At 41.4% G+C, this 26103-nt stretch overlaps 3 protein-coding genes across 3 annotated transcripts in view; 2 read left to right on the top strand and 1 right to left on the bottom strand.

Annotated features, from left to right (window-relative positions):
* LOC145984886 (uncharacterized) overlaps positions 1–2982 on the top strand; it is a 33704-nt gene extending 30722 nt beyond the window's left edge. The window contains exon 6 of the mRNA XM_083118262.1: positions 2461–2982. Coding sequence (XP_082974388.1) covers positions 2461–2982 — 522 coding nt within the window. The remainder of the gene's footprint in view (positions 1–2460) is intronic.
* The window catches only part of LOC145998916 (uncharacterized), a 281190-nt gene that overhangs the window by 109023 nt on the left and 146064 nt on the right, over positions 1–26103 (bottom strand). The window lies entirely within an intron of this gene.
* LOC145984880 (degenerin del-1-like) lies at positions 11677–25772 on the top strand. The gene is made up of 6 exons (XM_083118255.1): positions 11677–11940; positions 12759–12890; positions 14502–14655; positions 22273–22473; positions 23968–24116; positions 25311–25772. Exons 1-6 carry the CDS (start codon positions 11677–11679, stop codon positions 25770–25772), a joined length of 1362 nt encoding a protein of 453 aa, XP_082974381.1.

The following is a 26103-nucleotide window of genomic DNA, read 5'->3' as shown; positions in this document are numbered from 1 at the left end:
ATGGCAGAAATGAAGTCTTTCCTAGAGAAAATTACAATTTAGACATTTCCAAGGATGATTTTCTTAAATTATATGAAGCTTTTTCGGCTTTCAAAAGAGTCACTATTGGCAATACTGACATGTACTACACACCAGATGAATTCAAGACACGAAGACCCATGTTCGTAATTAACACTTCAAAAAGGAAACAAGTTGTGGTTAATGACAGAACAAACATTAAAATTATCTGTGAATTCCACGAAGCCTTACCAGAAGACACCATATGTAGTGTCATTCTCATAGGGGAAAAATCATATCTTTATGATGTGAGAAATGAGCGGGTCACAGAGCAGTTCTAGAAGCACAATTCGGGGCTTCCCCCATGGCGCAGTGGTAGCGTCATTGCCTTGTAATCAAGGGGTCCCGGGTTCGATACCCGGTGGAGGCATAAGTGGTATCCCACTTTAAAACTGTAGGGCCAGTCCCGATTAGCCTTACTGTGCATAAAATGGACTTAAAACAGCAACTCGAACTAGAAGCACAATTCAAACACAGAAACCCTTTGGATATAAAACAATACTTTACCGTCAGAAAACATATTACCTACCCATTTTATTGCACCTATGCTTACGAGCAGAAAAGCTTTTACCTACTAACACAGCACATTTGCCATTACAATTATTCAGCTGCGACAAGATCAAACCTTTGCAATGGCAATATCCGAGAAGGCAATTTCTCAATATGATAGATGGTCCCTAAAAGGGTACATAGTGTAGATAAGAATTTCACTTTGAGTTCCATGACAAATGACATGTAATTTCCCTCGGAAAAGGCACAATAGAGGTAATATCAAGAGATATAATCACTCAGGCATACAGAAAGAAGGCAATTACTATTTGATGATGAATAACTCTGAAAAGACGCAATATAGATTATATCTGGTGGCATACAATTCCCGGGCAAGCATTAATTCCTGGAAAAAACATGCAATGTTTACTTGACCTCCATTCGTATGTATGTATTGATTATGCAGTTTCGGCCGTACTCTGGTGATTCTTAATAGAGAATAATTTTGCCCTGTTGTATAACATTTTTTACCAAATTTAAGATCTGGAAGCTATCAACAGAGCAAAATCTCACATATGGAAAGCCACATCTATCAGGACTCGAACCCAAAGCCCCTTTGTTTACAAAACAACAATATTAACATTTTGCCATCAGATTTTATGAGGACTCAAACCCAAAACCCTCCTGATTACAAGGCAATGCACCACACTCCACTCGGTCTCAGAACCCAATAGATATCTTCAAGATTCCTGGGATTTTGACAGAAAAACATACTATAAGCTTAATTTCTGGTGTAGCCAAAAATTGACAAGTTTATAAACAAAAATCTGGCTGATGCAACTTTTGTAAGTGTAGCAAATCTGCTAGAGAGAGGTTCGTACTTTCTGAAAAATTCCCGAGGGCATTTTTTACAAAAATCTTGAATTATAAGAGCTCCACACTTGAACAAAAACTCATATAAACATATTGAACAAGTTTTAAATATGTCCAAAGCTGCTAGAGAGGAGTTCGTACTTTCTCGTCCTGACCGTACCAGGCAAACCGGAAGTGAACCGGAAGTGGACCGGAAGTGGACCGGAAGTGAACCGGAAGTGGACCGGAAGTGAACCGGAAGTGGACCGGAAGTGGACCGGAAGTAGACCGGAAGTGGACCGGAAGTGGACCGGAAGTGGACCGGAGGTGGACCGGAAGTAAATATGTGTGGGTAGGTGTGGGTGGGTGTAGGTGTGTATAGGTAGGTGCTCTTCCTTTCTCAGGGGAGCTCTTCCTTTCTGAGGAAGCTCGTATTTTCTGAGGAAGCTCGTACTTTCTGAAAAATTCCCGAGGGCATTTTTCCAAAATTCTTAGGTTAGACTAAGGTTCCACACTAGAGCAAGAAACTTATATGGGCATGTTGAGCTTGATTTAAGTATAGCAAATCTGCTGGAGAGGGGTTCGTACTTTCTCGTCCTGGTTGTAGTATCAATACAACTACTGTTACTTGAAGCAAGTAGTGTATGCAAATAAACCTGCAACATTACAGGATTTGCGTGACTCAATTCAACTTGCAATCCAACAAACCCCGCTCAACATGGTGCAACGAGCTGTGAGTGCGCTGAGGCGACGTGCAGAGATCTGTTTGACTACCCATGATGCACACCTCAGTGAAATAATTTTCAAGAAGTAATTACCATATGTAATGCTTTTGTATGTAAATTCTTGGCATATAAATGTTTTTTTAATAAAAGTTCATTAAAGTAATAATTTTGCAAAAAAAACATCGTCTAACTATTTCTGCCGCACCCTTTATTTGGGCCTGTTATTTACAGATAAACGCATCACACTTAATTTTTTAACAGATATTGGGCCAATTTAGCAATTATAAGCAGCACTTCTCTGTTTCATTTTGAGTTTTAATATTTAATTTCCTTACAGTGTTCTGAGCAATGCAGATACAAGACTTTAGCTGAGGAGGTTGGCTGCAAAGGTCCTTGGATGGACGTGGACTACCGATTATGTAACAACGACAAGGAAATGGTATCTTTGTTAACGCGGTCAATGAATTACAAGAAATACGAGGCCTCGTGCCAGTGCCCGAAGTCGTGCTCCATGAACCAGTACAACAGCTACATCGTCCTCAGGGGGCCGGCTTGGTCTCCCAGCTCAAGCTTGGTGTACATCTTCTACGACTCCAAACTCCTGCAGCGGCAGGTCGAGAAGTGGTCGTACGACTTCACGCAGTTTGTTGCAGATTGCGGTGGTTCTCTGGGTTTCATACTCGGAGTGTCCGTCGTAGGGATTGTGGAGGTCCTGGGGAGGATCAGCGACGCAGTTGCGGCTGTCCAGAAACGTAAACGGTCTTCGTCGAGTCGCAAGGCAACAGAGAAGAGGAGCAGCATTTCCACGGTGTCCACGATTGAGGATTCCACAAGTATTGAGTACCAGTATCCAATCTGAGGTGGACCGTAGCACAATCGCAACTTGTAAAGTGGAAATATCCAGTGCTTAAAGTTGTTTCAGTTAATAGCCGGAACGCTAATCACAAATGAATATACACAAGTAGACGTAGTAATTATAGTAATAGTAAATGCATATTAAAATAACAATGGTATTATTATTATCAGTGCTTTTTTCTGGTAAGAAAGGTTTCGGTAAAGCGCGCGCGCATTTATTCCCTGAAAATATAACGTTTTTGGTTTTTTTCTCACTTACAAAAAGATGCCGGTACGGCGTACCATTGCGCACCGCCAGAAAAAAGCACTAATTGTTGTTATTATCATCCAAAGTAAATATGTAAACATACGATCTATCACGTCTATCATTTCACGAACTAGGTTCTCGTTTACATCTTAAACGAATAGCACTGACCGAAATATATTATTTTTTCTAAATTTCCAGACCGACCACCGACAGGAGACAAATTTAGTATACAAACACTCCCTCTTTACAGAAAATAATGTAACAAAGGATGGACTTTGTACAATGCATGAAATAAATGGCAAATGGCTACATTTAAGAAGAGCGAGCGTTTAACAAGTTCTGACTCCTTCCATTTAATTGACTTAGTAAACAATTTACATTAATTGCATGGGAGCTTTCTAATATGTCGTGTGTCTTATGTTAGCACACATGACTTCATACGGACTATTTCCACGATGATTTATTATGGAAACATACCTATTAATAATTGAACTATGATTTTTACAAAATGAAAACAAACAATGGTATATTTATGGAGAATTTGTAAAATTTAAAAAATAAAAGCTTAAATGGAACATGATTTTTGCTATGGACATCAATAAATGTAGTACATTTCAATATTTATGTATAGTGTGTTTGGAAAGTAATGTTTTATTGGTTAATTTTAACCTGCTAAATAATAATAATTGTTTCTCAACATCTTCGAGTTAATCGCCCCTTGGAGAGTTGCTTGCATGTTCATGTAAGTACCCTCAGCTCATTTCATTAATTTTCCACATTGGAAACTCATATGTAAAGCGAAGTTGAACAATAATCAAATAGTTCAATACAAAAATTATCAAATGTGCTCCAAACAAGCTCCAACTTTTCTTATTGTACAATTTTCCGTTCAGCACACTCAATTCATTTAACAACGAAACGACGAACATGCGACATTTGAAGATTTCACCAATCCAATGCACACTTGTGCAGCGTGTTAGCCGTTACGGAATGAAATGTAACTTTGGTTCGTTCCCAAGTGACATGCGTAGAGTGTCATTTGTCCGGTGTGAAATCTCCTTTAGGAACCGATTCATCGTTCAAGTATAGTATCGTAGATTATATAAAATGTGGAGTGTTCTCGAGGTGCAAAGGTAAACTTTGCAAATATCCCGAACAAAGTATGATATACGTAACAAATACAATATGATAAATCTTTAGTTAGATAATGAATATTAAAGCAGATAATTTCCATTAATAAAAATCATACTCAGAACGTAAATCATTTTGTACCTTATGTTACCTCACAATCAGTGGCGTGCCCAAAGGGCGGGTTAGTATGGGTCATAACCCTCCCACGTCAAAAGCAGGAAAAGGTGGCAAAATGAGGCCTGACTACTAAAAAAAGTATACGTAACATGTGATTTTCCTCCGTCCACTCGTCTCGTTATTACTGGCCCCCAGTTTCGAAAATCCCGGGCACGCCACTGCTCACAAAACACCGCTAGGGTTCGCGTTGAATATTTATCTTTGGTGCATATTAACCTTTGCTGGGGCTTTCCAACGATGGAGAAGAGCACGTGATTTTTAGAATATAATTACACTTACAAAGTTCCATCTGTAAAGTAAAAGTAAAGTGCTCCATTGTGCTTTGCACCACGCCATGAAAGTGGAGGATGATGTGATCAGCACCACGCCCCTGTCCGCCTTTGCCCCCCAGAGTTCCTCCATGTACCCAGGTGGGCGCAGGAGCCGTTTGAACAGGTGGAAAAAGAAACGGTTCTTCCCCGTCGGGATAGAACCTGGGTCTCTCGCATGGAAGTCAGACGACCTAACGAATGAGCTACCGCGGCTCTAAAGTTTCATCTGACTCTACAGAATCGTTATAACAAAAAAACTATTTCAGTGAGAACGCGTGTATATATATATATATATATATATATATATATATATATATATATATATATATATATATATATATATACACACACACACACAGGGTTAGGCAAAAGTATCGGGACAGGCCAGTAATAAAGAGACACGTGGACGGAGGAAATTCACATGTTGCAAGTGGGTATTGGTGAGGAAACTGTATTGAATGGGGGTGTGACCATCGTGGCAGCCATCTTGGATTCCGCCATATTGGATATCACACAATATTTTCAAATAGAAAGGGGTATGTATGACACATCAATTTAGGCTAGAATCGTCCCACAAACGACAATCCGAACTCATTCTGGACCTATCGCCATTCGTGGAAGAGATAGGGTGTGCTACGTTTGACTGCAAAAAAATGAGATTTGTCTGAGATTTCCTGTGGGTAACTGTACACTGCAAATTACAGAGAGCATGAACAAGAAAACATGACATTGACTTACAGAATGCCTCAAAGCAAGTGATCAAACTGTCTGACAATATGTCAACCGATCGTAAAAAATGCAAAGTGCACGTTGTACCATATCCCGAGAAAGTCCTCTTGTTTTGTCCACATGTAGATCATTCAGGGAGTGTGGTTTGGTGCGATACACTTTGTCCTTCATGTGCCCCCATAGAGAGTAATCCAGGGGTGATAGATAGGGATATCTTGCAGGTCAATCGATGATACCTCGTCTTCCAATCCATCGTTGTGGAAAAGTTTCATGTAAGTATTGTCGAACATCCCGTCCATAGTGTGGCGGCGCTCCGTCCTGTTGGAGCCAAACACGATAAAAGTCCTGTGTGGGCACTTGGATGACAGGGACAATCTGTTCACGAAGCATTGTCAAATACTTCTCAACTGTCAGATTGCCGTCAATGAAGAAAGGGCCAAGAATTATGCCTCCCATCAATTCTACCCAAACATTCAGTTTCTGTGGATTCTGGGTATGATGTTCCATCATCCAATGCGGGTTTTCATCGCTCCAATAGGACAGTTATGTCGGTTCATCTGCCCGTTTAACATAAATGTCGCTTCATCAGAGATTACGATGTCATTGAGGTGAATATTACTGTTATCTATATTTCGCATCATTTCTTCGCAAAATTCAATACGGCGATCAAAGTCATCTTCCGTCAGTTCGTGCATTAAACTCACTGCGCACTAAAATTCGTTGCACTGAACTCTGGGAAATGTCTAGCGTGTTGGCAACGCTGGTTGTCCAGGTATGCGGATTTTTCACAAAATATTGTAACACATCCAAAAAAAACTGCCTCGTTGCTACACGATTTCGGCCTTCCTGATCGCGCACTGTCTTTAACACTTCCACTTGCTGCAAATCGTCGAATGGTTCTTTCAACAGTTGACTTCGAAATTGGGATACGTTCAGGGAATGTAGCATTAAATAACTGTCGCACCTCGGTATACGGTCGCTTGCGATCTCCATAGCCACGCATCATTAATAACGTAATACGTTCTCGTTCACTGAGCTCCATTTTGACCACTGACACGGACACAAATCTCCTACCTTTGGCACAACACTCACCAACATGAGCGACATGCAGAACGTTCGCAAGGACGATAACAAATGCAACTGACCTTTGAGGAAGTTGACTACAATCTACAAGGGATGTGTACAGAAAGAGTCCATATCCAGACGAACACTGTTATTGCTGTCCGTGGAAGGGAATTAATTCGTCGAATAGGATTGTTAGCTACAATAGAGTATGTTACTCTGCTGTAAGGAAGGATTGTTTAGACTGGCATTCTTTAATTCGGTAATTTGCGATCAGAGGCCTGCACAAGACCTGGAGCAGACCCGTTCGCGAGACATCGCTCCTGAAATGCCATGCAACCTGCGCAACATCCTCGCTTGAGCAGCTTGTCTGCCCACCTGCCCAGATCGTTCCTGGCAGGCATTGTAGACCCGCCGGGTACCCGCAGTCTTACGATACCTAGTAGGTCTCAGTTCGTTCTTTTCATCAACTGCAGACCCCTCCCTCTGCATGACGTAGTTGCTTCGAGTAGAAACTGCACCGGGCCCACACCGTTCTGCAGTGTTGCCAACTGCAATAGATTTTCACTACTTAAAAAAAGGGAACTCAAAGCTTCGTAAGCCACATCACCAATGAAATGAGATTTACGAATGTTGCTACCCCCCCCCCCACACACACACACACATTGAAATAGGTTTTCCGTGGCACAGGATCCATAAGTATATGTCGTAAACAACCAATATATGTATATATAGTGATATAGGGCAGGACTGAAACATGTCACGTTCGACGCTGAGGTCGCGAGTCAAACAACACACTGTTCTACTGTGAACACCAAGGCCGTAGCCAGCCAGGGGCATTGCCGTTACCCTCGTTTGGGAGGGGGGGGGCAAGTACTTGGATAAACGTAACAACAAGAACAATCACAATAATAGTAATAAAGTAGCATGAAAGGCATTATTATCCTCATAAATCACGCAAAAAGGGGGTAGAAGTCGGTTCTCGCGCATTTGTGTTGAAACAGAGGATTAGAAATATTTTTTTTCAACACGTCAATTTCACATTAGCTAATAATGGAAAACAAGCACACAAACTATTATTGAAAGAAAGAAAGTGCATGATAAATGCATTCCGAATGTACATACATATGGCATGTAAAATTTCCATCTACAATATTTTCTTTTCACATGGAGCGACGTATTACATAATCAATTCATCCAACTCGTAACAAACCAACATTAATAGCAAATAATATCACGGGCCGCCATAGCAGTCTCTGTTTTAAAACTTTTCTCACTTAGATCGTTCGGCGCTCAGGGCCGACTCCCGCTACCCCTTTGCTACGGCATTGAACTTGATGAGACTTGTACTTTAATGTTTGACCCCCACCCTGACCCCTCCGCTAGACAATTTCCGTCCAAGGTTGTGAGCAATGCACCCTGCCCCCTCTGGTTGCGCCACTGCGTGCCTGGTTAAGGCACCATACAATGAAAAACAATTAGTTTTCAGTGAGGAGATTTTTGTTTGCTCGATCATTCATTTAGATAAATGAAGCTGTAATATTGCGTGCATTTCCTGGCAACAAGATAAAAACTGCTTACGCTGAACTGAAATCGCTAAGTATATAAATTCTCCTTGGAGGAGAAGCTCCTCCTAGGACTTCGTAGGATTTAGTAGCTACGTAAGTAGGCAACACTGGCTGCAGCCGTCCACGTGGTGATGAAACACCTGGAGCGACACGCTGCCGGAGGGCTGTTTCCTTCCAGCAGGTTTTGCAGGCGCCCGGGTCTTGTTGAATGCCCAGGTACCTTGTAAGCGCAGAGCGCCTTGAAGACCAAGAACCCGGGTAAAGACGAAGTCGACTCGTTGCCGTGGGCAGGCGAGCAGGCATACCTGTCCTCGCGGCAAGCGGGCAGTGGGTAGGTAAAAGGCAGACTATGCTGGCCTCTATTTGCGATATTATGTTGTTTTCAACAAACTATCAAAACAACCCGGGGAAAGGACTAGAGGCAGGAAAGGAAGAAATGAAGAGAAGTAGAAGTCACGGCCTCGAAGTAAGGTACCATCCCGGGATTCGCCTGGGAGAACTGAGGAAAACGGATCTCCTGATCTATCACCCCTGGATTAATTTATGGGGCACATGAAGGACAAAGTGTATCGTACCAAGCCACGCTCCCTGAGTGATCTACGGAATCGCGTTGTGGACGAAACAAGAGGACTTTCTCGGGATATGGTACAACGTGCACTTTGCATTTTTTACGATCGGTTGGTATATTGTCAGACAGTCGACGGGAAGCAGTTTGAGCACTTGCTTTGAGGCATTCTGTAAGTCAATGTCATGTTTTCTTGTTCACGCTCTCTGTAATTTGCAGTGTACAGTTACCCACAGGAATACAGTAAACAATTCTTTCAGACAAATCTAATTTTTTTCAGTCAAACGTAGCACACCCTATCTCTTCCACGAATGGCGATAGGTCCAAAATGTGTTCGGATTGTCGTTTGTGGGACGATTCTAGCCTAAATTGATGTGTCATACATACCCCTTTCCATTTGAAACTATTGTGTGATATCCAATATGGTGGAATCCAAGATGGCTGCCATGATGGCCACACCCCCATTCAATGCAGTTTCCTCACCAATACCCACTTGCAACATGTGATTTTCCTCCGTCCACGCGTCTCGTTATCACTGGCCTGTCCGGATACTTTTGACTAACCCTGTATAGGTACGTCTATAAGGAACTAAGGAGTAACTTAGATTGCTAAAGTTATCACTCTAATATTTACATGAAAAAGAAGAAAAAGTAGTTTGTCTTGCATTACAAGTTTGCATAATTGTCCTCCTTTAGAAAATCAAGATTAATATAAGAAAGAGATCTCCTTTATCGTAATATTGCATATATAATTATAATTATTAAGATCAAAATAAATTTTGAACAAAATATATTCATGTATTTTTCATTTCAGTGGGGGAGGGGGCAGGGACTTGCGTAGTACCTTTAACGGATGCCACGATCGTTTCCTCCCCAATTCTTCTCTCTTTGCTTCCAGTGGTTTCAATTTCGGTGGCGATTAAATCCAACGGTCCTATGAGAATTTTAATTAAATAGGAAAAAATCAATGATTTACGTACATTGTGGAGGTCGAACAAAATGATTAAGAGATTTCTAAATTCATTCATTGCTGATAAGTAATAGAAATCATAACTAACAATTAATAATAGCAATTAAATTGTATTCTGTAAAAGCATTCTGTGTAAAGAAACGAGCTATTTGTTCCTAACCCGCTTGAATGCACATTATATTTGATTTATGAACAAATTTCTAGAAATACTAGTTATCAATTTAGAAGGAAAACAAGTATCACACAGACTTCAGCACCTGAACAAACAATGAAGCAATAAAGTTCATTCATGCTCTTTGGAGCCAAACAAGGAAAATGGTGATTTACAGCAAGAGGCTTGAGTCCTCTATAGGCGTTTTCTTTTGTAGTGCCGAACACATAAACATGACCAATATGTTAGAGCTCAGTGGTGGTAATCCTGAGTCGGTGTCAGATAGATAAATAGATTTCTTCACCTTTAGACTGTGTACATTTTATTGCATTACCTGTTTATTTTACATTTTATTAGAGACATTACTTATAAATTTAGTATATGAGATACTAAGAGTTATAATTGAGGACTAAAAGTGGTAAACGTTGTAAGTGCCAAAAGCGAAAGTGTTGGGAAATCGCATCGTTCCGCACATCAGCCCGTAAGAACGTTCACACTAGTGACCTCTTTACACGCCCTTTGAACTACTTAGAAAGCTACCAGCCAATTTTCACGTTTACCACATTATAAAGCATGACACATTTCACAGTTTAACGTGGAAAAAGGTGTTTGAATTATTGTGGCACTTACAGCGTTTACCAACTTTAATCTTCAATTAATGAAATGAAAATAAAATAAAGATCTTAATATCGTATCGTAGGTAATACATCCTCAAATGCAGTTTAGAATTTTGGATGAAATTGGGTAAAAATATAACTTAATTTGTTTTCATTTTTTTTTCATTTTATGTTGCTTTTCTGCTACTTTTGGGGCAACGATGAGGTTTGGTGATAATTGGATGAAAAACCCATGCCAAGACCAGGTTTCGAACCTGAGAACTTCGGTGACAAGATCGAACCCATTCGGCCACCGATAGTAAAAATATATACAAGAAAAATTACAACTGACTATCTAACCTAACTTGACCTAGAAAGTCAGAACTGATATTCTGTATAGGAGAATTAAGATATTGTTGTGCCTGGCTTCCACATATATAAACCGGGCCTTCTCAAACGCCTAGAAGTGACTACAGTAAGAGTTAGTTCTAGTCGATTTCACGAACAAAGTATACTATTAATTTTAGGAATAATCTATTTCTCATATCTAGAAATCAATTTGTAAATGTTCGTCCTTCCTGGAGCAGTTGATATCGTATTCCACTTCAGTACCTCGGGTTTAAATCAATGGTGTTTATTTGGGGTTGTTCCAAATGTTGCATACATTTGATCCAATATTCATTCGTCTGCATCCGTGACAAAGCGGCAAAAAATATATACCAATGCAAATGCAACTAAATATCATCCTGAAAAAATGTCTGCATCCTTTTGTCAATAAGAAATCGATCCTCATGTGATAAAAACTTGTGATGTGCATGGAAGCTGAGCTGGAGTTGTGTCAAGAAAGTTGGAAGTTTATCTTCCAAAAGAGAGTGAAGTTCAGGAAGAAAAAAAAATAGAACTCTTCAACTCCAACTTCAACCTTTCAAAGTTCTATGATCCCAGGAGACCAAAGGTTTCCTGCAAAGTCTGGAGTTCTCCTTCCACATTTTCCTGTGACAACGTGCCTTGAAAGCACCACCTCCTTATCACTAGGTGGAAAGGAAAAGGTGTGGGGTAGGAGCAGCCTGTGTAATAATGTCAGACACACCTGCGACTCACACTCAATGTCATGTTTTATTAGCTGGCGGAAAAGAGGAGTCTGCTTTTAGAACGAAGAGCTTTCCTGGTGGACGTGGAGCTCCTGTTAGAGATGCAGATCACGCTGCTGCCGTCTTTCCTGGAGGATTCCTTCAGACGTTGTCCTGAAGGAACAAGGAAATTCCTCCTCAAGTTCCTGGAGGAAGACGCAGGTTTGGGTCAAGGCCAGGGCGAACCCGAAGCGATCAATGAAACAGAATGCAAGTCTGGCATAGACAAGGGAGTCGCAGAGACTGCCGACAAGTGTTGGTTACGCCCCAGAACTGTATTCATGTTCGTTTGTCTTCTGGTCTGTTCAGCAGTTGTCGCAGTACAGGTGAGTTCTTGGGAACAGAACGACCTCACCAGAAATATTTGGATTTGATTTTTGTTATGTAGCGTCGCCTTTTCGCCACTTGTGGCTAATCGCGACGATGAGGATGAGTGATGATTTGATTAAATTGACGAAGGAACACTCACAAAGAACACCCATGTCCAGACCGGGATTCAAACCCTGGCGTTGTAACGCGCTGTAATAACCACTCGGCTGGAAGTAGATGGAGTTCGTACCAAGAGAGAAACTCTTAAGTTATTGATTGATTTAGTTTATTTTACTTCGCGTTTTATGCCTCTTGACTAATTTGCGAAGATGGGGGTGAGTGATGAAATGATGAAATTGATGACAAACAAACCAAGCCCGAGCGGGATTCGAATCCGGGACCCTTGGCGTCGCAGCGCGATGTGCTAACCACTCGGCCACAGGGTCCGGCAAACTATAAGTTATAACTTATTAATTACACTGTTCAACAAATTTAAACCGAAAGTTTGTAAATGCCTTCAATTTAGGTTTTTTACATTCATTTGAAGACAATTAGATAAAATATAAACATAAAAGCAAATACTTAGCTCTAGTTTCAGAAATAGGGGCTCAAAAAAGTATTATCAAGAAATTGATTTAATTTTATAACGGGGAGGGTATGAAGCATGCCCCACCCTGGCTTCTCTTAGCGTTGTCTTTGGAGAACATGGCTTTGGAGAGAGGTGATGCCTTTCTAAGTGTGTGCGTAGAGTTGTATGGGGCTCAAGGAGTACGAAAGAAAGTGATGAAGACACTGAACAAAAAAAATCATGTTCTTTTTCTTCCTCCTCCCGCAGTTGATCCAGTGCTTCGAAAAGCTGCAGCATCCACCAATCACCACACACACCAAGATGGAGCAAAGAGACAATCTGCTGCTACCAGCCGTGACTGCGTGCCGCGTGCCTGCCTTCAAGAAGCACGTGCTACAGGTAATTGGATTGAACACGATTGTCGAATTATTGCTTTGGCAGTTACTCGAAAATTGTTAATATGTGGTGCCCGGTGCCTCAGGATACTGACTGAGTTACCCTCTCTATTTTTGTTCCAGTTAATTCATATTTCAATATTATCTCACCTCGGATAATCAGGATACTTAATACTATTTGTCTGCCAATGGGAATCAAAAGAATGTTCATGCAAAATTATGGGGTATAGTACTGTAACGGGTGTCTTGGTTTGGGAGCAAATTATTCACATGAATCATCGCCGTTACAGTACGTACCGACAAAGGAAGGTTAGTTCGGAGTTCCAAAGCGTCTTGCCACTGCATCCCCTCTAAAACCTGGACGGGGAGAGGATGGCGAAGATTTATGAAGGGTTCCCGTATGCCCGTTAGCCTTTTTCCAGATTTAAGGTGAAATGGAAAAAAAGAGAAAGAAGACTTCCCATTGCGCCTATTGACCGCTGTAGATCAACCAGTTATGTGCTGATGAGGCGAAATGAGAAAAGGCGAAACGGGAAAACACGCCTTGAGCGAACTTTCGAAGATTCCCAAAGATTCAGTACAGTCTTTTTCTTTCTAACCTTCCTGTCTTGATCCCTCCCTCATATGCATGCCGCTGGGTGACGCAATGACCATCATACCCAGAGGGCTGGCTGCTGGCAGACGAGAAACAAAAGATGTGGCAACACTTTCGACTGTCTACCGTGGCACGCGCTATGGTTTCGACAGAAAGAGGGATGGAGTAAGGACGCCTTTTCGTGGCAAAAAGAATAGTGGCCTATCTCTATATCTCTACGTAAGAAATAAGTACAAATATAAATGATTATTTCTTTATCAGTTTGATGGAACATTATACTACGTCCTAGGTATCTGTGAAGCAACGCCGCACATAACGGCACAGGCTAGAAGGTTTAACCTGGCACGGCTCTCGCCAAAACCTTCTCTGTCGTCTGTAGGGCGTTGATGTCGCTGATTTCGGCGCAAGCGATCAAAAGTGGCGACAATCCGTGCTGCGAGCAGTCATTTGGGGGTGCAAGGACAGATGACTCCACTAGCAGAACGTTCACATCTACGATAATGTGGAACAAGGGACTCAGATTCCCCACGTGAAGAAAACGGTGACACCTGGTAGAGGAGGACAAAGCATGTGCTGTCTCCAAGGTTTCTGCCAATGGATGAAAACCCCCACGTGATGCCCAGGAAAGTCGGCCAACAGAAGAAAATCTTCGGTTTGGCGCCAATTGTGCCAGGTTAAACCTTCTAGCCTATAGAGCACGGGAGAAAGTGAGTGGGCAGAGCAAAGCGTTGCGCGATACTGAAAACGGCTAGTAACTGCAGCCGCGTTCACCTCTCCATGCAGTCCATTTCCCTATCACCTGTTCATTTGTCGAGCCCTCTCGAGTCACTACTTGCTTGCGCAGAGGAATTGTTTTCGTTCGCTTGCTCCAGAGACTCCTGGGACAGAGTATAGTTATCTCGATTTAGGTATTTAAGAAGTACAAAAGATGTTGTTTAGCTATAATTTTGGTTCTGAAGTAAACAAAGGATGGATTTTGAATCACTGACACGCAGTAAGTGCAACCATTATATCTTCTAGAAATACAACCTGAAGAACGGCGTGACAACAACTTCAGATTGGCAGAATTTTACATACAGTAATGTAAGCCTGCATGTTCTGTGGGAGGAGTCTACCTACACCAGGGACGAGAGCATAGTTCTACAATTTTCTGGATTGAGTGGGTCTAATAAATGTAAGTTTTAAAGACTGGTTATTATTTAATTGTAATTTGTCTATACATGGTGTATCATAAGGAATAGCGCAAACACAGTTGAAAGTACACGATAATAGAAGCAAAAATTCTCAGTAAACATGGGTCTGCAAATGTTCTGTTTTGTAAACAAAGAGCAAACCTCGGAACGCGCAAGGAGTAGAGCCCTCGGTGTTTACAAAATGCAATCAGTGACGGCTTCTAACCACACATTATTAGCATTTTACCAACTAGGACGACGTTTACAAACAATGAAGTCAGTGACGGCTTGTAACCACACATTCGCAATTATCTCGAAAACGGCTCGTTTGCAGACCCATGTTTACTGAGACTTTTTTGCTTTTATTATCGTGTACTTTCAACTGTGTCAGTTTGTGCTATTACTTATGATACACCCTGTATGTTTTTAATTATTCAGTAATGTCTATTGTGTTCTTTCTTGTCCCTATGTTATCAACTATTATTGTAAACATATTTTTTTAAAATTTACATTAAACTAGACTATACTAACAGCAACGGGTTCACTTGGGTGTTTATATGGAGATGCAGTGTATGCTGTATTCCAGGTTGCAGGCTGTTAGCGCAGATTGCTTCAACTCAAGTAGTTTGCTTACGTAATTGTCAGTGCTCAGCTAGCTATAGAATAGCGAAATTAGGGGCGAGACGGTAGCCAGTGCGAGGGGGAGATAAATTCCATTCGGCTAGTTTATGATATTTGTAATTCTTACCCTCGTCTCACAAATGATAGTAGTGTTTCAAATGAAGGAGCAGTGATGCAAATCTCACCATAAAATTACTAGTCCTAACGAACTTTAAAATTCCATTGTTCACTCAAAACATGCCAACGTAATATAGTTTTCTTGCAACCTTACTTTTTTGTAACCTCGGGGTGTATATCCCTTTTGAAAAGGCACCCAAAAGTCAGCCTCACTTCCACATAGTACACCCCGGTAACTGAAGTCTTGCAGGCCAACGAGGCTCTGGCGTCTGGACCTACGGCCAGCACAATCCTCTATAGGGTTGTGTTCTATCCATATATGTGCTGAGCGACCCCTTACAGCCTCATCTTTTAACACGAGTAAGGGGATTCTAGTCCTCATAGACAAGGGTTGATTTAACTTACAGTAAGGGCTGGGCCCAAATAATGTACCCTGGCAAATAACCGAAGTGTTGACGCACTCAAAAATTTTATTTCAATCATGTTGCATAATCTCATCTCTTCGGCAATAACTCTCACATTATCATTTTACTGGCAGTCAGCAGGGAGTCAATAATTTGTTATTTAATAATAATAATAATAATAATAATAATAATAATAATAATAAAATCGTCTTTATTACAGCGGGTGTGTTTCGGCCTCTAGGGCCGTTCTTACAACAGACTCTTGTCTGAAATATTAATACAATATAATGGAATAAAGAGTATACATTGAAAGAAAGGAAAAACATGAGAAGGATTACATATCAATACAAATAGGAACAATTATATATATATATACAGTGCGTCCATTTCGATCTGCAGCCGAGAGATCGGGAGAAACGTGGCGGGCGGCGCTGACGGAGATGCCGACATTTGAGGCCTGTAATGCCCGCTTATTTTTGTGGACATCTTGCAAAACGAGCACTAACCTGTGTTATAACACGCAAAAGTTCTTCTGTAATTCTTCCAAGTTCCACCCTTATATACACAAATAAATACGCTTTAGAAATTATATTAAGAGCCACAGATAATACTCTGTAAAACATTTTAATCATAGTTTTGACCAGTAACGTCCTGCTTAAGTTTATATCCTTGAAAGAGTTTTGTGTCGATGGGGATCGTTTGGAGGTTTCGAATGTGCAACACTGTATCAAGATTACGCTGCAGACGAACCGTTAAAAGCTAATGGTGTTCGTGAGCTTCCTTGCAATCCGAAATCTCCTAGCTCAAGTTTTTTGTTCCTTCGCGACTACAGAGCTGTGAATATAGTGGCAGGCAGATGTAAACCAAGAGCGTGTTAATTTCGTACTGTGCGTAAGAGTGTTATTCTTGGTTACTTGCCGTTACTTGTTTGTGTTATTGCAGTGTGTATGTGTGTTGTGTCAGTCAGACGATTGGAATGCCAGCCGCAAGGTTCACGTTAGAACAAAGAATTTTTATGTATGACACTTACGTGAAAACAGACTCGTGTCGAGACGTGTGTAGGCAATTTGTACAGAAATTCCCAGGCGTTTCACCTCCACATAGAGATACGGTTAGACGTCTTGTCCTTAAATTACGAGAAACTGGATCGTTAAATTTTAAAACACCTAAGCAAAAACGACGGATTCTAACCGAAGCAAAACTCGATGAAATTGGTGCAGCGTTAGAACGTTCTCCAAACAAACCTCTACGCCGTGTTTCACAGGAGATGGGCGTGTCAAAATCATCAGCACATACAGCCACTAAGCTACTAAAATTAAAACCGTACAGAGTTTCTATAGTGCAAGAATTACGGCCCCCTGACAACGTAAGTAGAGTAAATTTCTGTAATTGGGTTTTGCAGAATATTGTAGATGGTATTGTTGATCCACAGTTAATATTTTTTTTCGGATGAGGCATGGTTTCACTTGCGTGGTCATGTTTGTTCACAGAACAATAGATACTGGAGCACTGAAAATCCCCGAATAATACACGAAGTTCCGTTACACGATGCAAAAATTGGTGTGTGGTGTGCTGTAAGTGCCAAAAGAATAATAGGGCCTATATTTTTTGAAGACACAATAAATTCAGAGAGGTACCGCACACAAATACTCGCGCCGTTTTTTCAGTTGTTATCAGATAATGAGAGACAATATGGGTATTTTCAACAAGATTCGGCCACAGCCCATACCGCCGCTGATTCTTTGGACGCTATAATTGAGGTGTTTGATGACAGAATAATTTCAAGAGGTTTATGGCCTTCACGTTCGTCAGATCTTACCGTATGTGACTATTATTTGTGGGGAACCTTGAAAAATAGAGTCTACCGAAATAACCCTCATAGCATCGACGAACTAAAAGACAATATAAGGACAGAACTAGGAAGAATTACGGAAGAAGAACTTTTGCGTGTGAATCAAAATTTCATCAAACGATGCCAGGAATGTGTGAATGTAGGTGGACATCACTTTGAACAACTTTTATAACACAGGTTAGTGCTAGTTTTGCAATATTTATATAAATGTCTGCATATATCCATAAAAATATGCGGGCATTACAGGCCGCAAATGTCGGCACCTCCGTCAGCGCCGCCCGCCAACTTTCTCCCGATCTCTCGGTTGCAGATCGAAATGGACGCACGGTGTATATATATAGGGTGGTGCAAAATTCCGTTTACAACGCGGAGGAGGTGAATCGCCAAGTGAAATGAAGACGAAAATGTAAACGGAATTTTGTCGAATGACGCACCGTGTCAGATCTAGAGGGTGCCGAAATCGTGTGAAAATGGACTTCACACCTCCATATGCCGACAAATAGTACTCATAAAGAAGATGCGGCACGACATCCTCAAAGAATACACACCTGGGCTAGCGAATGATGCACAAATCCCCTGTCGAAAATGAATGCGGCAGGGATTCCCCACAAGAAGTGAGGGATTCCCGGGAATATGTCCGACATGGAACGCAGGTATCGAATGGGGGTACAAAGGGAAATGACGTACGCCAGACACAGCACATGAAGAACATTTCGCCAGGAAGTGTCCGAAAAGCAGGCTGCAGAAGGGGATTCCCCAGAGAAGAGGGGACACAGACAACATGTGCAAGAGGTGTACTATGATGACACACGCACACAAGTAGTATCCAAGGCTGTACGTAGAAATGAAATTCGTACGTACACGTGAAAGAACGACCAGCACGTACTGATATCGGTTCCAAATACTACGACGGAAGACGTTGTAGTACATAAAGCTCCGCTAGAGGCGCTCAGCGGGATGCTACCTGTCACGGCCCGCTATCGCTGGTATACGTACGTACGTAGAAACAACGCGTCAGTGTACGCGACTAGCGATGTGCCTGTCAGTTACGCGTGTTGTCGCAAGGTGTTCATCCTGAGGCGTGTGGTGAAATTGAGCACATTGCTAAAGTGACCGTTAGCAAGTACTTAGTGCGTACCATCTGTGTTGTCTGTACGGGGTGGACACCTGTGTGGAGTGTTCAGTGCTGTAGTCGTGAACGGTACATCTCAAGTTAGTTTCGTACGTATTCGCGTGCTCCCTTGTGAGCCTGACAATGGCGACATACACCACCAACGAGCTTGCCGATATGCATCTCGTTTGCGGTGAGACACACCAAAACAGCCATCAGGCAAGGCGTGTGTATCGCGAACGATTTCCAAATCGGCGCCTACCATCACATGTCCTGTTTCAACAGGTGGATGCTCGTTTACGTGAAACTGGATCTGTACGACCTAGGGTGTGGGATCGTGGCAGACCGCGCAGTGTCTAATTTGAAGAGGAAGTGTTGGACAGGATACGGGAGACGCCAGGCACCAGCACCCGTGCCATTGCCCATGTGCGACACACGCACCATACCAATGTGTTACGCGTGCTGCACGATGAGGGTATGCACCCATACAAAGTGCAGAGGGTGCAACACCTGCAGCCGACGGACTTTCCCCTATGCCTAGATTTTTGTCAGTGGTATTTGTAACAAACCCTTGCAAACCCCAATTTTCCAAATGCAGTGTTGTGGACCGACGAGGCACTATTCACCATAGAAGGCGTCTTTAATACCCATAATAGTCACGTGTGGGATGTGCAAAACCGCATGCAATCATTGAGCGTCATTTTCAGCGACGGTTCGCAGTGAATGTGCGGTGTGGCATTGTCGGAGACAACCTGATAGGTCCGTACGTGTTGCCCAATACTTTGTCCGGTGGGAACTATTGTGTGTTCCTACGAGAAGTTCTACCTGAACTGTTGAAAAATGTACCCCTTGCAATTAGGCAAGATGTATGGTATCAACATGACGGTGCCCCTGCACATTTTGACCTCCGAGCCAGAGCTGTACTCAACAATACATACGGTGATAGATGGATTGGTAGGCGTGGACCTGTTCTGTGGCCACCTCGGTCACCCGACTTCACAATGCTAGATTTCTTCTTGTGGGGCGAAATGAAGAGGCTGGTCTACGAAACCCCGGTGGAAAGGGTGGAGGACCTCGTTGCTCGAGTTACCGTCGCTGCTGGGATAATCACTGACATGCCCAACGTATTTGAGCATACCAGAGCGTCCCTGCTACGTCGATGCCGTCTGTGTGTAGATGTGGCTGGCGGACATTTTCAACAACGTCTGTGATATGTATCGTATGTCATTTCCACAGCCAATAAAGAATACTACTTGTGTACGTGTGTATCATCATAGTACACCTCTTGCACATGTTGTCTGTGTCCCCTCTTCTCTGGGGAATCCCCTTCTGCAGCCTGCTTTTCGGACACTTCCTGCCGAAATGTTCTTCATGTGCTGTGTCTGGCGTCCGTCATTTCCCTTTGTACCCCCATTCGATACCTGCGTTCCATGTCGGACATATTCCCGGGAATCCCTCACTTCTTGTGGGGAATCCCTGCCGCATTCATTTTCGACAGGGGATTTGTGCATCATTCGCTAGCCCAGGTGTGTATTCTTTGGGGATATCGTGCCGCATCTTCTTTATGAGTTCTATTTGTCGCAATATGGAGATGTGAAGTCCATTTTCACACGATTTCGGCATCCTCTAGCTCTGACACGGTGCGTCATTCGATAAAATTCCATTTACATTTTCGTCTTCATTTAACTTGGCAATTCACCTCCTCCGCGTTGTAAACGGAATTTATACATTATATACATATATATATATATATATGTATGTATGTACCAGGTAACCAAGAAAGTTCATGCGGTTTTTACAACTGCCCGTAGTTTTCGTGGGGTAGTACGCAGTTCAGCCGCCAGGGGTACATGTATGTGTGATTGGCGGAAAGTTCATTCCTTGGCACGTCGCATAACGTAGATAACAGGTCGCAGTCGATAGTTCGGGAGCAAGTATTCGCAGTGAACCATGGCTGTGTCGAATGCAGTAATCTGGGCGTGTTTACTGTATGAGTACAAGTTGGGCACAAAAGGAGCGGAAGCAGCAAGAAAAATATGTGCAGCGTTTGGAGAAGGTACAATTAGTGAACGGACAGCGCAAAAGTTGTTTCAGACCTTCTCGAGTGGCGATGAGACACTGGCAGACAAACCTCGATTTGGCAGACCGAAATCTCTCGATGTGGACCAACTGAAGGCAGCAATTGAAGAGGATTCAAGTCAAACGTGTCAAGAGCTCGCTCAACGATTTGCGGTAAGTGCTGAAACAATTCGTGTGCACTTGCATGAGCTTGGCAAATCATGGAATCTGAGTAAGTGGGTCCCACACGAGCTGTCTGCTGCGAACCGTCTCCAACGACTGAACATTTGCGCTTCCTTGCTCACTAGGAACAACAACTGTCCAATTTTGGACCGCATTTTGACGTGTGATGAAAAGTTGGTAATGTACGATAACAAGAAACGCTCATACCATTGGCTATCGTCAAATGACACCATACCTTTAACTGCAAAACCTGCTCTTCATCAGCGGAAGGTGCTGCTGTGTGTCTGGTGGACTACGGCTGGTATTGTGCATTATGAGTTCTTGGAAAGTGGTAAAACCATCAACAAAGAGGTGTACTCAGCGCAATTGCAAAGAGTGGCCGAACAGCTTGCAGAAAAACAACCTGCATTAGTGAATAGGAAGCGTGTTCGTTTCCACCGAGACAACGCTAAACCGCATAGCGCAAAGATGACCCTGGAGATGATTTCTTCTCTCGGCTGGGAACTTCTGCCACATCCAGCGTATTCACCCGACATCGCTCCATCAGACTACCATCTTTTTTTGTCTATGGACAATCATATGCGCAATCGACATTTCCAAACTCGCGAGGAGGTTGAAAACGCGGTGGTGCAGTTTTTTGCGGCCCTACACAAAGACTTTTTCAAACATGGCATCTAGAGGCTTGTACAAAGATGGGAGAAGGTTGTAGAAGCGGATGGTGGATATTTTGCAGAATAAATATAAGGTAAACACATTTGTTTTGGACCTTTTCTTCTTTGTACTAAAACCGCATAAACTTTCTTGGTTACCTGGTATGTATATATACGTATATACGTGACTAACCTATAAATTATTGAACATAGGTATGTAATGTTTGTTGCTTTTGTCTTTAGTACATATATATATTCAGTAATCTGGAACAATGAATAATATAATAATAATAATAATAATAATGAAGTGAAATAAAATAATGAAATTATGAGATTTATATGCACACAGTTGCTAAATGTTACAGTGAGTATTTTTATAAATGAAAAGTTTCTCGTGATTAAGTATTTCGATGCCTTGCCAGTAGATACTGTTTGAGATTCTTTTTAAGTGGCTTATGGCTGTTGATGGATGTTAGGGATGTTAATGTTAAAGTTCCAAGTAAATAAATCCAGACATGGCCGGTGTGCCAATTATCATTTTGTTCCCGACTCCCTCGAGTCCCATTTCGGGGTTTCGATAGTTCGGGAAATGAGAAATTTGACTTTGTTTCAATATTTTTCAGCAATAAAGTTGGAGGAGAGCATGCATCTGAATAGCGGTCGCTGCTTCACTGTTAAACCTCTAAACGAGACCACCATCGCAGGGAAGAAGTATGGCTATTCCCTGAGGTTCAGGCACAACTACGACTCAGGTTCCACAACGGACCAATGGGGTTTCCGTGGATGGCAAATATACATTCACGACAAAAATGAGACGTATTCTGGTAAGATAATTTTAAATTATGCGCTTAATTAATGACGAATAATAAAGCTGGAAGTGTTAAGCGAAACATAAGTCAATAAGGTTCCTTTCATGAGTTCATAGCTCATTTGAATTAATTTTTATATTATTCGTACCAAAATTACTTAATGTTAAAGTAAAAGGTAAAGCTATCCCCATGTGATATAGGGTGTTCAAAAAGTTACGTAACCATATGGGAAAACATTTCTTATTACATTTTTTACATTAAGTGCTGGAAGTGACTGCATTTCTGTTCTTCACACAAGCGTACACGACGAACCATGTTGTTGAAAACTCTTTTGAATGTTATCTGTGAGATACACAGCTGCGAATATTGTCTTCCAATTCCGGATTACTGTGCGGATGAGTAATGTAGACGGAGTCCTTAAGATAACCCCCACAAGAAGAAGTCTGGAGGCAATAACCATGTAATCTCATGAATAATTTCCAATCTCCAACAGATTATTAAGATTTCTTGTTTCGTTATAGGTGCTGAATAACCAACATAACGTTGCATCACTTTTTGAACACGCTATATACGTATGTGTGTGTGTGTGTCTGTGTATGTATATATGTATTTCTATATATCTTAGTATATCCCCTATGTATTGCACCTGATCATGAAAAAAATAAGAGTGTGGAGGTAGAGTCCAAAAATTCTCGATCACGACCATACTGGAGGTGTGACCAGCACCACGCTCCGACCGCCTTTAACTTTCAAGGATGCCTCAAGGTACTTATCGATTAGAGACTGGGTGAGCCCAAGGGCGTTCAATTTTCTCAATAATAGTGTAACATAGCCAAATTTCACAACCACGCATTACCTTATTTCAAGTTATTTGAAGGAACAAGTGCATGACAACAAGGACAGCATTATAATGGATTTAAAAGAAATTCAGTCGCGTACCGCGATTCGAACAATAACTGCAAATATTCTAAAAAAAAAATAGATTGAAAATGATACAAAATGAACCCACGTTTGTGAAAATGAAAACGGTGACCATCTAAGAATGTATCTTAATAAAAACCTTGATGTTACAAATTTTTAAAAAAAGTTAATAAAACAATAAACAGAACTATATAAAATAGCTTTAAAATTTGTAATATAATGAAAAGTCGAATTATTATAATACTTCCAAAATTTTAAGGTACTTTTCGCAAATGTATGTGACTGATTGGCAAGTGATTTTTTTACATCCGTTAAAATGCCTGTTACATGCCTACAGAAATGAAAAATCATTTTCTTTGTGAAAAAGCATAATAATACTATAATCCCATCGAAAGTTGTTTTTGCAAACTTGTGGTTCTTTTTAGAAATTGTATATTTTCTCTCCACCCCCTCCAAAAAAAGAAATACTGAAATACCGCGTATAAACGTAAATAATAATTGGCAAAACAAAAGTTGGGTTCTGTAATTGGGCAGTACCTGTTGTGTTTTTATAGTTAAGTAAAACTGTTTAATACATTTCATTTCCAGATAATCCCTATAATGTTATTGGACGCCAGGAGAACTTCTATCTTCACATAAGGGAAACGCTTGACATAAAGCTTAAGTTAAACCACTACGAGTTGGTTAGCCATCACGATCAAGCATGTGTTACTGCGGAGCCGTACAGTTACAGCCAGGTACGTACGAATTAGAAAGATTTCACACCGAAGCGACAAGCGACGCGTGTCGCCTGAGGATTTCAATAATCGAAAGCAGACTTAAGCCTTTACAGTGTAAAACGTTGCAGTTGATGAACTTGTTCTTAAGCGACATGTGTCGCGTGTTGCTTTGATCCGAAATCTCTCTTATGTTGTCCTCTTCAAGACTGTGCCCTATGTATAATGTAACACTATCGTTTGGTAATGGTAAAACTGACAGTTTTACAGAAGAATCATTCTATAGTATTTTATTTATAAAGATACAACATTGTTGTAAGAATGTATACAAAAACAAAGCTGTTTTGTGAAGCTTCCACTACAAAGTGGACATTGAAATATTACATGATTGGTGTTGGTTGTTTTATATGGTTCTTCACATGACATGAACAACTGGTTGAACAATGATTGATTGCATTGATTGAATTATTGTTTTAAGTCCACTTTATGCACAGAGATGCTAATCGGGACTGAACCTACAGTTTAAAATGGGATCCATCAATGATTTGTTGAAACAAACATGATATGTACGTAATATTATCACACACACGTGGCAATGGCATGTGAAAATACCGAAGTTAATTAGGTCATTTGTTAATAACCTTACGATATGTTTTTTTTTTTTCTATTATTTGGAACCGAGTTTGATAAAAAGCCTACGAGTACACTGCTGGTGTACAACCGATCAAATGAACGTTGAAAGGGTAGGCATTTGTTCAATCTTCTGAACCTGAACGCAACGCCGATATCCTTGCCTACAGCGTCTAGTTTGTTGAACTGAACACAATTTTCCTGAGATGCACATAGAGTACACCTACTGTCAAAAAGTTATCAAAAAGTGCAGCGAAGTAGACTGGGCTATTGTGTAGAAGATACATTTCAGATATTCAAATGTTTGTAAGATTGTTTTAAGTCCACTTTATTGTTCACAGATAGGCTAATCCGGACTGGATTACGGTTTAAAGTAGGATCCCAGCTACTGTGCAATCTGCCTCGACCGGGTGACGAACCCGGGACCCCTTGATACAAGGCGACGCCATCAGGGAGGCCCTATTCCAATCTTCCCTGCGGCAACTTTGGAATCGTCGATTTTATTTGTAGTTTCAACTCCCTCTTTCAGTATTAATCGAATCCCTCAGAGACAGTTTCATAAACGTCATTCATTTTCTTTCGCAGTGCCTGGATTCTTGTCGCTGGAAGAAGATAACCAATGATATCCATTGTAAAGGACCATGGATGGATGGAGTGAAGCTCCCAGACTGCAACAACTACACGCAAGTGAAGGAGATCCTAGGGCGGACAGTGCAGTACGACAAACACACAGAACATTGCAAATGCTTTCGCCCTTGCTCCATCTACCAGTACACTTCTTACGTCGTGGACAGAACGTCGAACTTCAAAGGGAACACAAGCCACCTGTTCATCCACTTCGACTCTATGTTTGTTCAGCAGCAGACGGAGGTCTGGTCTTACAACTTCTCGCAGTTTGTGGCCGATGCTGGAGGTTCCATGGGGTTTCTGCTAGGGATGTCTGTTGTGGGTATTGTTACCATTGTGGAGAGCATGTTTGAGGCTAGCTGTAACCAAAAACGAAAGAAAGAGAGCCAAGAAGCGAAAGAAAAACCGGAGGAGTATTAAAAGAATTATGTATAAAACCCTCTATAGCCTGATGTAGTAGTTGATAGGTATTTATAAATTCGTTGAAGTATGGGGTTGGAATATAATTGTAATTAATTTTACCACAAATCTCTAGAGTGAAATTATAGACCAGTAAATTTAACTGGTTCGGCTCCCGCGAGAAACGTCTTTGTCGACAGGAAAGTTTTTTGACGAGAGCCGAACCAGGTAAGCTTTCTGTCCTTTACTGATCAGTTCAATTGTTGTTTCCATATTGTTCAGTTGGTTTTCTAAATATATTGATAACATAGAAATAGAATATCAATACGGGAGCCGGGATGATGAAAAAATA

Source organism: Lepisma saccharinum, chromosome 1 (genome assembly GCF_977018435.1).
Source record: "Lepisma saccharinum chromosome 1, izLepSacc3.1, whole genome shotgun sequence".
In the NCBI taxonomy this organism is placed as follows: Eukaryota; Metazoa; Arthropoda; class Insecta; order Zygentoma; family Lepismatidae; genus Lepisma; species Lepisma saccharinum.
The sequence above is the reverse complement of the archived record's forward strand: the minus strand, read 5'-3'. Positions and strand labels throughout refer to the sequence as shown.

Coding starts and splice junctions, on each gene's coding strand:
- LOC145984880 (XM_083118255.1), top strand. CDS start 11,677: ATGCAGATCACGCTGCTGCCGTCTTTCCTGGAGGATTCCTTCAGACGT. Junction 11,941..12,758: donor CAGCAGTTGTCGCAGTACAG/GTGAGTTCTTGG, acceptor CTCCTCCCGCAG/TTGATCCAGTGCTTCGAAAA. Junction 12,891..14,501: donor TCAAGAAGCACGTGCTACAG/GTAATTGGATTG, acceptor TATATCTTCTAG/AAATACAACCTGAAGAACGG.